The sequence below is a fragment of the Odocoileus virginianus genome, chromosome 9 (assembly GCF_023699985.2).
Source record: "Odocoileus virginianus isolate 20LAN1187 ecotype Illinois chromosome 9, Ovbor_1.2, whole genome shotgun sequence".
Lineage (NCBI taxonomy): Eukaryota > Metazoa > Chordata > Mammalia > Artiodactyla > Cervidae > Odocoileus > Odocoileus virginianus.
This window is the reverse complement of record NC_069682.1, coordinates 5,891,553-5,905,248: the sequence shown is the minus strand read 5'-3', so window position 1 is coordinate 5,905,248 and position 13,696 is coordinate 5,891,553. Positions and strand designations below refer to the sequence as shown.

General features: G+C 43.3%; 1 protein-coding gene across 1 annotated transcript in view; it reads right to left on the bottom strand.

Moving 5' to 3' along the window:
• The window catches only part of ISM1 (isthmin 1), an 89,661-nt gene extending 76,680 nt beyond the window's left edge, over nt 1-12,981 (bottom strand). Inside the window, exon 1 of the mRNA XM_070471899.1 lies at nt 12,453-12,981. Within this exon, the coding sequence (XP_070328000.1) occupies nt 12,453-12,590 (138 nt within the window). The 5' untranslated portion in view covers nt 12,591-12,981. The remainder of the gene's footprint in view (nt 1-12,452) is intronic.
• Between the last annotated feature and the right edge of the window lie 715 nt (nt 12,982-13,696).

The window sequence follows — 13,696 nt, the reverse complement described above, 5'->3', positions numbered from 1 at the left end:
TGGGGAACCAGAGACTTCAGTCTTGGAGGGCACAAACAAAACTCTGCATGCACCAAGACCCAGAGAAAAGGAGCAGTGACCCCAAAGGAGACTGAACCAAGACTACCTGCTAGGGTTGAGGGCTTCCTGTGGGGGCGTGGGTCAGCAGGGGCTCACCACAGGGACAGAGGCACTGGAAAGTCCCGCTCGGCATAAACCCTCTTGGACTTCACCATTAATCCTTCCATAGAGCCTGTAGACCCCAGGGCTGGGTCACTCAGGCCAAACAACTACCAGGGAGGGAGGGTAACCCCACTCATCAGCAGATAATTGGATTAAAGCTTTACTGAGCAAGGCCCTGCCCACCAGAGCAAGATCCAGTTTTTCCCATCGCCAACCCCTCCCATCAAGATTACACAAGCCTCCTAGCCTCAGCCATCAGAGGGCAGACAGAAGCAAGAAGAAGCACAGTCTCATGGTGGTTAAACAAAAATCATATTACAGAAAGTTAATCATGAGAAAAAGGCAGAAAGTTATGTCCCAGATGAAAGGACAAGATAAAATCCCAGAAAAACAACTAAATGAAGTATAGACAGGCAACCTTCCAAAAAAAGAGTTCAGAATAATGATAGTGAAGATGATCCAGGATCTCTGGAAAAGAATGGAGGCAAAAAATGGGAAGATGCAAGAAATGTTTACCAAAGACCTAGAAGAACTAAAGAACAAATAAACAGAGATGAATAATACACTAGAAGGAATCAATAGCAGAATAACTGAGGCAGAAGAACAGATAAATGACCTGGAGGACAGAATGGTGGAAATCACTGCCACAGAACAGAAAATGGAAAAAAGAATGAAAAAAAAAAAATGAAGACAACTTAAGAGACCTCTGAGACAACATTAAACACACCAACATTCGTATTATAGGGGTCCCAGGAGGAGAAGAGAAAAAGGACCTGAGAAAATCTTTGAAGAGATAATAGCTGAAAACTTCCCAAATATGGGAAAGGAAACAGTCAGCCAAGTCCAGGAAGCACAGAGTCCTAGGCAGGATGAACCCAAGGAGGAACACAGCGAGACACACAGTAATCAAACTGACAAAAATTAAATACAGAGACAAAATATTGAAAGCAACAAGGGACAACATACAGGGAAACTCCCATCAGGCTCTCAGCTTATCTCTCAACAGAAACTCTACAAGCCAGAAGGGAATGGCATGATATATTTAAAGTGATGAAAGGGAAGAACCTACAACCAAGAACACTCTACCCAGCAAGACTCTGCTTCAGATTTGATGGAGAATTCAAAAGCTTTCCAGACAAGCAAAAGTTAAGAGAAGTCAGCACCACCAAACCAGCTTTACAACAAACGCTAAAGGAATTTCTCCAGGCAGGAAACACAGGAAAAAGGAAAAGACCTACAGAAAATAAGACCAAAACAATTACAAAAACTGTAATAGGATCATAGATATCAATCATTACCTTAAGTATAAATGAATTACATGCACCAATGAAAATGTGTGCATGTATGCACTTCCGCTTATCACTCTGCTTGACTCTCCCAAATTGTTAGTGATTATTTTATACTGTCAAATTAATCATGTTTCCATTATGGCTTGCAATTGTAATTATTTTTTATTTTTTGTTTGGCTATTGATTGTGAAAACTGATAAACATCTTTTACTATTTTGATTATTTAACTATTACTCACTTAATACCACTGTATCATGATTGGTCAACAGAAAAATAACAGAACTCTATATCACCAAAACTAGGGTCTAATAGAAAAACCTGTAATCACTTTTAAAAAACCAGATGCATATCAGAATTATCTTGAAGTTTTTTGAAAAATACAAATGCTCAGGTATTGCTTTTTCCAGATACGTTTCTAATGAGCAGTCTTAACAATTGGACTATATGATGATCTTTTACTTTTAGCTGGTTTGTTTCACTATTTCTAGTTCAAATTCAGTGCTCCCATTTCATTTATGTCCTCCAATTTCTCCATCTCTTCTTCTTCTTTTTTTTTGATGTTCTTTCTCAGAACTTCATCAAGTGTAGGAGAAAAGTTTTTGTATACGTATACAAATATGTATAATATATATATTTGAAAACATGGATTTTTGCCTAAATAAAAAATTATGACAGTTTGATTCCACTTGTTTGACTTAGTCTGAATAGAATGCTAGGTTTCTAATTAAAAAATAGATACACAACAAGCAACAAAGGTTTACTGTATAGCACAGGGAACTACAGTTAATATCTTGTAATAATCTATGATGGAAAATAATTTCAAAAATGATACATGTGTATTTGTATAACCAAATCACCTTGCTGTGCATCTGAAACACTGTAAGTCAACTATACTTCAATAAAATACACACACACACACACACACATATATATATATTTTAAAAGTACTTATACAAGTACAAACGGGATTCTTTCCTTTGGAGGCTTTAAAAACACAATAGATTCTTCTTAATTGAATGGATAGTTCTCATGACTTCTGAGCCTCAAAATCAATGCCTTTTAGAACATGGCTGGAAAAGAATGAATGAAGGGGCTGCACAAGTAATAGAACTTTCTTCTGGTTTGTTTACAGGAAAATAAAAGTAAAAAATAAAATTGCAGTGTTTCAATTCAAGGTGGCAGACTGGGTATTTTCATTTACTTATTTTCCTTCTCTAAATTCTACTGAAAAAGAAGATGAAATAGAAGAATAAATTCCCAACAGAATTGGAAAGCTGAGAGGGAACTCTACAGAAGAAGGAATGATTTCTGGTAGATACGCAATAAATGGTAACCAGTTGAAAATGAAACATATTACAGAGTTGAGAAAGTGAGAGAAAGATTGCCAAAAGAAGTGAGTTTCTTTAGAGGAATTCCCATAGTAATGTAAAGAATAGAGTCTGTGTCAGTTTCACTAGCAAGTATTTACTAACAAGAAATGAAAACCTATGTCCTGGTTCGTACAAGAAAGTTAACATGATCTTATTCACAGTATCCAAACCATTGGAACCCAAATGACCATCAGTGGGGAAATGGTTAAATAAACTGTGGCACAGTTATACAATGGAATGCCACTTAACAATAAAGAAGAGAAACTTACTGGTGTATACAGCAACATAAATGAATGTAAAAAATATTATGTGAAGCAAAAGAAACCCAGACACACACACACACAAATGCACACCGTACAATTCCATCTACACGAAGATCTAGCAGAAGCAAACTAATCCATGGTGATAAAAATAAGACACTGGTTGGTTATGGGGGGAGTAAGTTGACTACAAAGGTGCACTAGAAGACATCTGGGGATGATGGAGATAGTCTGTATCTAATTTTGATAGTGGTTACATAGGTATATATAATCCTCAAAAATGGAACAGAATCCTTAAGATGCATTCAGTTTATTGTATGTAAATTGTTCATCATTAAAATGTTTTAAATATGTAGAGAGAGAAAAAAGAGAAGGAGGAGAGGAGGGGAGAGGGGAAGGAAGAGAAAAGAGAAGAAGCTACAGAAGACAGGTGAAAAGGGTAAGGACAGGAAACTGATAAACAGTGAAAGGACTAGCAATAGGGTTGCAAAAGCTGGAAGATTAAGCTAAGACAAAATGCATTAGAAAAATGCAAAGAGAAAAAACTAAGAGACATGGAAGACTGTTCAATTTTGAAATCGTAACATTAGTGTCAAAGTCTACTAGGAGTTCCTGAAGGTGAATACAAGGACTTGGAAATAAGCAAAGCAATTACTAAAGCAACTTTCTCAGGCTGAAGAGAAACTTGAGGATTCAGATTTAAAGCACCCACCAGGTGCTGAAGAGGACTAACAATGAAGGCCCTAATTCTGAACACAAGTTAATGAAATTTCTGAGCATTATGAATAAAGAGAAAATCCCTAAAAGCTTCCACTTAAAAAATCACCTACAAAGAAAAAGCATCAGACTTTTCACTGAAACATGAGATGCTATAAAAAAAAAAACTTGCATTACATCTTCAAAATTCTGAGGGGAAACAAGATAAGAAAAAAAACCCCAAAACTAACTGCTAAATTAGCATTAAAGTGTGAGAAGCATGTAAACAAGTACTTAAACTTTTAGAATCTGAGAGTTTATCTTTTTTATTTTTTCTTTTGGCCACACCACACAGCTTGCAGGATCTTAGTTCCCTGACCAGGGGTTAAACCTGGGGCCCAGGCAGTGAAATTGCTAACCACTAAACCTCCAGGTGATTCCTAAGAGTTTATCTTTTGATAAAACCTTTCGGAGAGAACTTTTTGATAACGTATTCCGGCAAAATAAAAGATGAAGATATGAGATTCCAGAAGCAGCAACAGCAGACAAATAAAAAAATAAATCTTATAGTTAAGTCTAAATAATGATTGGGAGAATTATACTACTGCTAAGAAATTATTCCTAAGACAGCAAAAATGAAAAATAATAAAGAAAATAAGATATTAGAAATGGAAAGAAAAATGAACAACCTAGCACTAAATATTCAGATAATGTGATTAAAATTTGAGAGAGAACGATAAGAGAAAGAAACGGCATGTTAGAATCTTGTTTCAGGACAGTTTAGTGAAAGTCACTCAGTCATGTCTGGCTCTTTGTGACCCCCTGGCCTGTAACTCAACAGGCTCTTCTCTCCATGCAATTCTCCAGGCAAGAATACTGGAGTGGGTTGCCATTCCCTTCTCCAGGAATCTTTCCAACCCAGTGACTGAACCTGGGTCTCCTGCATTGCAGGCAGATTCTTTGCTGTCTGAGCCAGTAGGGAAAGTTTAGGTTATATTATAAACATTCATTGAGTCTCAACATTGATAGAAAAGTATAATTTCAAATCTATTTGCTAAAATGTTAAGAATTGGAGAGATAAAACACTTTCCAAACTTGAGGAATAATAAACTAATAGTAATAATAAATGAAATAATATTTAAATACTTACTAAATGTTTAAGTGCCAAGCTCTAACAGAACACTTACATGCATACAGTGTTATAATTCTTACAACACAAGGAAATAGTTTTTGTATATCTATTTAACAGATGAGGACATTTAGACTTAGGCTAACTTTCTTGCCAAAGTTCACATAGATAAATTGGAAGGTGGGAGGCAAAATGAAGAAAATTTGAAAACCACCAAACAAAACTGAAAACATATCTTCAAATCTATTAGTAATCACAATAAATACAGGTGGGTTACATTCATTGATCTATTTCAAGACAAAAGAAAAACTGGCTATTGGTTATTAATGAGAGATATTTAAAGAAAAAGGGGAGAGAAAGGCTGAAAATAAAGGTTGGAAAAATATACCCAATGAATGGCAAGAGAAAAAAAATAAGCAAGAGATGCAAAATTACTATCAAAACATGTTGAAAAGTCAATAAAAAGATATACAAGGAATTTCACCTTGACAAAAATATAACCACCAGGGAATTCCCTGGTGGTCCAGTGGTTAAGACTCTTGCTTTCACTGAGGAGGGCATGAGTTCAATCTCTGGTCTGGTAGGAGAACTAAGATCCTGAAAGCCACTAGACTGCCCAAAAACCCACCAAAAAAAAAACAAAAAAGACATTTTATCTCCTAACACCATGAATTCTAAACAAGTAAAGCAAAACTTCATGGATAATAAGGAGAATAGGAAAATGCACAGAGGTAGGGTCAGAATGCAATTAAATTCTTTGAGGAATAAGCAGATTAAGTAAACAAGTTAATTAAGATGAATGGTTTTCACAATATAATTAGCCATCTTGATTTGATAGGTCTTACAAAGCGATTTAAGACTGTACATCATAAAGAACGTGTAGTCATGAAATATTTGCCAAATATGCATGTATTACATACAAACTTTATACTGATAAAGTAAAAATCCAATAAAACATATGTTTGAGAAAGCATAAGTGATCAAAAATGACTAGAGAAAAGTTAAGTATCTGAATAGGCTGCTGACCAGGCAATAACATGGGACACTAATCAGTGATCTCAGTCAAAGAGGTACCAGACCCAAGAAGGGTAACAATGAGTGAATTCTAACAATCTTATGCTGCTGCTGCTGCTGCTAAGTCGCTCAGTCGTGTCCGACTCTGAGCGACCCCATAGACAGCAGCCCACCAGGCTCCCCCGTCCCTGGGATTCTCCAGGCAAGAATGCTGGAGTAGGTTGCCATTTCCTTCTCCAATGCATGAAAGTGAAAAGTGAAAGTGAAGTCGCTCAGTCGTGTCCGACTCTTCGCGACCCCATGGACTGCAGCCCACCAGGCTCCTCTGTCCATGGGATTTTCCAGGCAAGAGTACTGGAGTGGGGTGCCGTTGCCTTCTCCGGTATATGTATATACATATAATGTATATACACTAATGTATATGTGAAAATTTTAGTATATGTTAAAAATGGTATTTTGTATTAACAAACACAGAATGAAATATTTAACAAATATGATAGGACAAGTGGCTATTCACTTTGACAAAAATCCAAGTTTTATCTTTATCTTAAATCCACAAATAACTTCAAAGTAGGTTGCAGTTCTAAACAACAAGTACAACAAAAACACTAAAAAAAATTAGAATAAAATGTATTTCAACATTCTGACAATCTTTATCTGAGGAACTCTTTCTTGAGTAAGGCATGAAAACCAAAAGTCATGTGAGAAATGATCCAGAGTTGATCACACTTAGAAAGTTTCTGCATGACCAAAGGCAGCATAAACAATGCTAAAAAACGAATACAAGAATGGTTCAGCATTTGCAGTCCCTGAGGTCAATATGGTAGGTATTTTGCAAAGCAGCCACAATGATTCCTCCCATCCCTGAACACAAGCTCCACTGTTGGTCCTCCCATCAAGAGGAGTCAATTTCTGGTCCCCTAGAATCTAAGCTGATTCAGTGATTTGTTTAATCAATAAAATGAGGCTGAAGTTGGATTGGGCTTCCCTGATAGCTCAGTTGGTAAAGAATCTGCCTGCAATGCAGGAGACCCCAGTTCGATTCCTGGGTCGGGAAGATCCGCTGGAGAAGGGACAGTCTACCCACTTCAGTATTCTTGGCCTTCCCTTGTGGCTCAGGTGGTAAAGAATCCACCTGCAATGCAGGAGACCTGGATTCAATCCCTGGGTTGGGAAGATCCCCTGGAGAAGGGAAAGGCTACCCACTCCAGTATTCAAGCCTAGAGAAGTCCATGGACTGTATAGTCTATGGGATTGCAAAGAGTCTGACACGACTGACGACTTTCACTTTCCTACAAGTTCATCAAGAGGCCTTGCAATTTCTGCTTTTTCTCTCTGGCTGCTTTGAGTCATGTAAAGATATGCAGGATAACTTCCTTGGGGATGAAGGAAGAGCATAGGTGACAGCCAACACCAACCATCAAACGTGTCAGTGAGTCCTCTTAGACTACCTAGCCCATGTCAAACCAACAGAAGGCTATAGCCACACGAATAATCCTAGGCAAGATCAGCAGAAGAACCACCCAGCAGGGTCCAGGGCAAATTGCTGACACGAACTCATGAGCAAATAAAATGTGGTTGTTTTAAGCCACTGTGTTTTGGGATGATTTATTATGTAGTAATAGTTGAGTAGAACAGTCAGCCATGATTTAAAAAGAATTCCTGAGGTAAGAGGACACAGTCTACCTGGAAAATGGGCAAGGCAAGTCACAAAATAAGAAACACAAAGGTTGTTGACTTGAATCAGAGCTGGAGGAGTCTTGTTCATGAACTGGAACAAGAACTCCAGCCTGCCTGGGTCTGAATCCTGGCCCTGCCCATCATGGTTGTTTGACCTTGGGTAAGTTATTCAAATCTCTGCTGGTCTCAATTTCCTCATCTGTGAAATGAGGATATATATACTATCTCCTAGGGTCACTGAAAAGAAACTTAGTTGCATTAAGTACAAATAAATGTTGCTTTTGCTTTTACTGCTATTCATAGCTCAGATCAACTCTTGACTGAAGCAGTGAGTACAAGACACTAAACAGCTTTATTGAAGGCAAGTAGATGGATGAGGGGGTTAGGAGTTAGAGAACAAAAACATTTAGCTACATTTCAGAGTTTGGCTTGCTTCAATGTTATTGCAAAAAATGATTGGTTTGATGATTTCAAATACTTTCTTAAATCACATTGTTTGAAGGAATTCTAGCTTTACTATGTAAAATCTATAAAAATTCATGATTCTGAACCTGTGCTTTAGTAGAGAAGAGAAGCACTCATTTGAATTTCCCTGGTGGTTCAGATGGTAAAGAATCTGCTTGCAATGAGGGAGACCTGGGTTTGATCCCTGGGTCAGGAAGATCTCCGGGAGAAGGGAATGGTCACCCACTCCAATATTCTTGCCTGGAGAATTCCACGGACAGAGGAGCCTGGTGGGCTCTAGTCGACATGGTTGCAGAGTCAGACATGACTGAGTGACTGCTGGTGCTGCTGCTAAGTCACTTCAGTCGTGTCCGACTCTGTGCGACCCTATGGACAGCAGCCCACCAGGCTCCCCTGGCCCTGGGATTCTCCCGGCAAGAACACCGGAGTGGGTTGCCATTTCCTTCTCCAATGCATGCATGCATGCTAAGTTGCTTTAGTTGTGTCCGACTCTGTGCGACCCTATGGACAGCAGCCCTCCAGGTTCCTCTGTCCACGGCATTCTCCAGGCAAGAATACTGGATGGACTGAGTGACTAACACATGTTAAAGGGATACAGTCATTATTATCATTGCCTGTGGTTCTATACTGTGGGATAGTCTGTCTTCCAGGCTGCTTTTGATTATATATAATTGTTTTATTACTATTTATCAATTAAAGACATATGAAAGAGCTAATCTGAGTATCTGATCAACATGAGACAAGAAGAGATAAGATTTCATTCAAAAAAGTGAAAAAATTGATTTTTCTGTGCATTTTTATATAGCTGTTACAACTGTAAAATTTCATATATTTTAAAATACTGAAAACAGTATAAAGACTAACATTCTTATATATTATTATTATTATAAGCCACATAACCAGTAGAAACAGCATTATGCTACTGCCTCATAAGAGCATACCTAAGGGTACAGAGACAGTCACAAAGGCAAAAATATATCTCCTAGTATGCTGAAACTCTGGAGGAGGGCATGGCAACCCACTCCAGTATTTTTGCCTGGAGAATCCCATGGACAGAAGAGCCTGGCGGGCTACAGTCCATGGGGTTGCAAAGAGTTGGACATGACTGAAGTGACTTAGCACAGCATAGCATGTTGAAAATACCAAAAAAAAAAAAAAAAAACCACATGGTTAGTCATGTTTATGTGTGTGTGTGTGTGTGTGTGTGTATACATAATGCAGATAGATAGATATGTTCATATTTGACACAATAAGACTGTCAAGATGTGTCTGATAATGTAAATTGTTACCCTTTCTTTTGTAGCCAGCAATACTTTATCAAGAACTTGGTACACAAATATCCTTCAAAGATTTTTACACTCATGAGATAACAACAAATTAAGCAGCTTCTGGCTCTGCAACCTCAGGCCAAGTTACCTAACCTCAGTTCTTTCATTTGAAACAGGGACAACAATATTGCCTAACTCATGAGATTTTCGTGAGGATTTAAAAAGAAAACATATGAGAAGTGCTAAGAACAGTGTGTGACACATGAAAGACATTTGACAGATCTCAGCTACTACTGTTATTCTTACTTCTATTTGATGCCCTTGATATGTCAGATCTTAAACAAAGGTGCATCTCTGGTAAATGTTCCCAAATATTAAACTGGTAAGAACAGATACTACACTCGACCTTCAACAATACATGGACACCAAGGGGGAAAAAGGAGGAGGGATGAATTGGGAGGTTGAGATGGACATATATCCACTACTCTGTATAAAATAAATAACTAACGAGGGCCTGCTGGGCAGCACGGGGACTCTACTCAGCGTGCTGTGGTGGACTAAATAGGAAGGAAATCCCAAACGGAGGGGATGCATGTATACATGGAACTGAGTCACTTCACTGTATAGCAGAAACTAACACGACATTGAAAACAACTAAAACACCCCAGTCTAAAAAGTAATAAATATTCCCCAATAAACTACTGTTTGGGTACGTAAAGCAACCATTGTGTCTTTCCGACTCCAACCTCATATTTTAGAATATTTTAAGCAGAGATAAAAATAATGTAACATAAAGACTGATGAACTTTGGATTGCAAAGAATGATTTTTAGCAGCTTAAGCTATCCCAGAGCCAACACATTTAAGTTTAAATGCAGTTTAAGATGGGTTAAACATGACCAGTAAACAGAAAGAATACAGTACCCAGTTTTGTTTTCAAATACACCTGCTACTAGTGAAGTCACATCCTGAACCCTGAAAACCACAGACTAATAAACGTTATTTTGCAGACCTCCTCACTTGGCCAAATACACTCTCTTCAGTTGAATCCTAATACTTTTGAGAGTCAGAGGGCCAAAGGAACAACTTTAATCAGGAAGAATATAAAACTTTTACAATAACAAGCTACAAAAGAGAGTAAAATTATGAGCTAAACTGTTAAACTCATCAATCTGCCTGAGTAAGTTAATTGAGTGGACAGAATAACCAAACACGATTACAAGATAAGCTGACAGCTGATGGATTATCAGCTACCTGGGACTCAAGCTACTCCTAAGAGCCTTATGCTTTCTAGATCCCCCATTTCTTCTGCCCTGCTGGGATAGTTCTTCAGCCCCCGGCCCTTTGGAGAGTTTAATCCACTTCCCCTTTGCAGTTGCCACTTCCACCAGCTGCTTCTCTCATCACTTTAACATTCAAACGGGAAAGGCCAAGCCTAGGTTATTCTAATGATAGCAAACACCTCATAAAAAAATCTGCCAAATTTACTTTTCCATAGAACATCATTTTTATAGCTTTTCATGAGTCCATGAGGAAAGAAAGCATCATGTATAAAATATGACTTCCAGAATTCTTGAAGATATTAGGCATTGTTCCCAGTGTTACAGTGGGTGGGTGTACCACCATCTATAGAATGGGGTGTCTTCAATTTCCCCAAAGAGATCGGGTCAGGCTGTCACTGTACCTGTTTGCCCACAGGAGGAGAGGAGAGGACCTAACAAAATTAGGACATTTTCAGAAATGTCCCCAGGTTAAAAGAACTTTAGGCTCTGTGGTGCATTCTTTTTCATTCCTGGTTTTACATTCCTGTGTAAAGATCACCTTGCTTTAGTCTACAACATCCTGCCAGAGAGAGAACATGGTGTAACAAACCAAGAGTTTGGAATGTGTAAACTTTGCAAGTTTCTTAACCTCTGTACCTCGGTTTTTGCATCTATGCAGGGGGTGGTCGGGATATTAACAATATAGTACATCATTAAATTAGTTAAGTTCTGCAAAGAACTTAAAACTAGCACATGCAAAGCACTCTGGAAGTATTTAAGGGAATTCTCTCTACACTAGGGTTTTAAGGCAACACACTGCATAAAGATGTGAGGAAAGAATTAACAGTACAATGATCTTAAAACCCTTTGACAACAATGAATGATGCTTATCTGGACATTGCAGAGTACAGGGTTTTCAGAGATGCTGCTTGAGTGAATTCCTGCTGCCTCCTGGGAAAATCCCTGCTGACATCTTTACCCATGCCCCAAGCTGACAGTTGTCAACACCTCTGACAGACCCACGGAAAGGTGTTTTCCAAGAGAGCGGCAGGAAATCCCTACCTGGGCAACCCTTTATTTGGAAACCGGAAAATCCATCCTGTGTCTGACGCCCGCTATTTCCCTCGCTAGTTGTGACAGCCCCCCCCCCGCCCCCCACGCCCCGTGCTGGAGCTGCACAGACCATCAGAATTCCAGAATTCCACTCCTAAGGCGACCTTCAACAGCGGCAGAACGCTGGAAGAAGTCTTTTGCGGTCAGCTTTTAAAGCCCCAGGTAATGCCATCTCAGAGTAGAACAGGTGGCTTGACTCCGCGCCCTCCGCAGGCTAGGAAGGTACAAGGGTGGCTCGGGGACCACGTGGGCGACCAGGGATGCTTTCTTCGGGGAAATTATTTCTGACCTTTGGCACTGTTTTCTGAGCTGGCAGATTCAACCGTGTTCTTCCTCCCAGACCTCGTGTGGGGGTTTGTCCTAAGTTGAAGTCTCCTTCCGCTCCTCCCCCCGCCCCCGCCTCTCAGAATAACATCACTTCGCTTCTGAAGGGCAACCAAAGACTGGGAGCGCCCCAAAGCCGACACATGCCCCACACTCCGCCGCCCGTCTCGCGCTCGCAGCCTCAGGTACCTGGGGACAGACCCGGAGGAGAGTGCCGCCGGACCTCCGAGGCGGTTCAGCCTCCAAGCACTCAGCCCGCTCCATGCAGGCTGCAGACGGGTGGCCCCCGCCCAACCACTGCCCCCACAGCTGTTCTGTGATGGGGCGGGGACCCGCCTCCCCGCCCCTCTCAGGTGCGAGGTCAGCGCCCCGCCACCGGGTCCCGGCCGCCACGCGCGCCCCTGCCCGGCGGCGCACTCACCTGCAGCGGGGTCCGGCTGGCGTTGGCCGCGGCCGCGTCCGGCCGGTCGGCGGCTCCGGAACCGCGCAGCACCGTGATGTGCAGCGTGAGCAGCAGCAGCCCCAGCAGCAGCAGCAGCTCGGCCGCCAGGCGCACCATCCTCCGCAGGCGCGCGGCTTTAGGACCCGGCGCGGCGGGCGGCGGCGCCGGCGGCGCCGGGGGAGGAGGAGTCGGAGCCCGGGAGTCCGGCAGCGCGGCTCCCGCCTCGGCCCCCGCCGGGGCCCCGCTCCCCGGGCCGGCGGCACTGGCGCTGGCTGCGGCGGGGCGCGCCAGGCCCGGGGAGCAGGAGCCGCCACCGCCGTCCCCGCCGCCGCACCACGGCGGAGCCACGGCGGGGCCGGGGGCGTCCAAGCCGGCGGCGGAGCGAACCCCGGCGCTCCCCGGCGGCGGCGGCGGCGGGGACGACGGGCCGCCCGGGGCCCGGGCCGGGCCGGGGCCCACCCTGCGGGCAGCGGGCAGCGGGGGCGGCGGCGGGGCGGGCGCAGCCGAGCCCCCGAGCGCACATGGGCGCCGCAGATGTGGCCGCGGCGCCGCAGCTGGAGCGGGAGCGGCCGCCAGAGGAGCGCGGGGAGCGGGAGGAGGAGGAGAAGGAGGAGGAGGAGAAGGAGGAGGAGGGCTTCAGCGGCGGCCCGCAGTTACCTCCACGCTTGGCTCCCCCGCCCTTGCCGCCCGTAGCCACTCACCCGACGAGCCACCTCCCCTCCTCCCCGCGCTCCTCCCGGCCGCGGGCCGCGCCGCCCCGCCGCAGAGTCCTCGGGAGAGCCGGCTCCAGACGGGGGCCCCGTGCACGGGGGCTGTCAGTGTTTGGAGGTGACCCGCGAGCCCCTCCGGAGTCCGCGTCCGCCTGCCGGGCTGCGCCGAGCGCGCGCCTCCGCTGCCGAGGTCGCTGCGGCCGGCGAGGTCAAAGCCCCGCGCGCGCCGAGGCTCGGGGCTGTGGGTGGGTGGGGGTGCCTGGGCGAGGTTGGAAACTTTTATTGACAAGTGGAGTTGGGAGATGTGGTGATGGAGAACCGAGAGGGCGCCGGCCCAGCCAGGTGTCTGCCGGCGACTGTGCGCCTCTCCCTGCAGCTGGCCTACGTACGAGGGGGAAGAGACGGGGTCGTTCCAGAAAGGTCTTGACACTCGCTCCCGGACAGTGGGCCGCCCGCTCTCCGAGCGCCGCTGCTCAGGCGCCCGCGGCGGTGGGTAGAGCCTGGGAAGGGAGG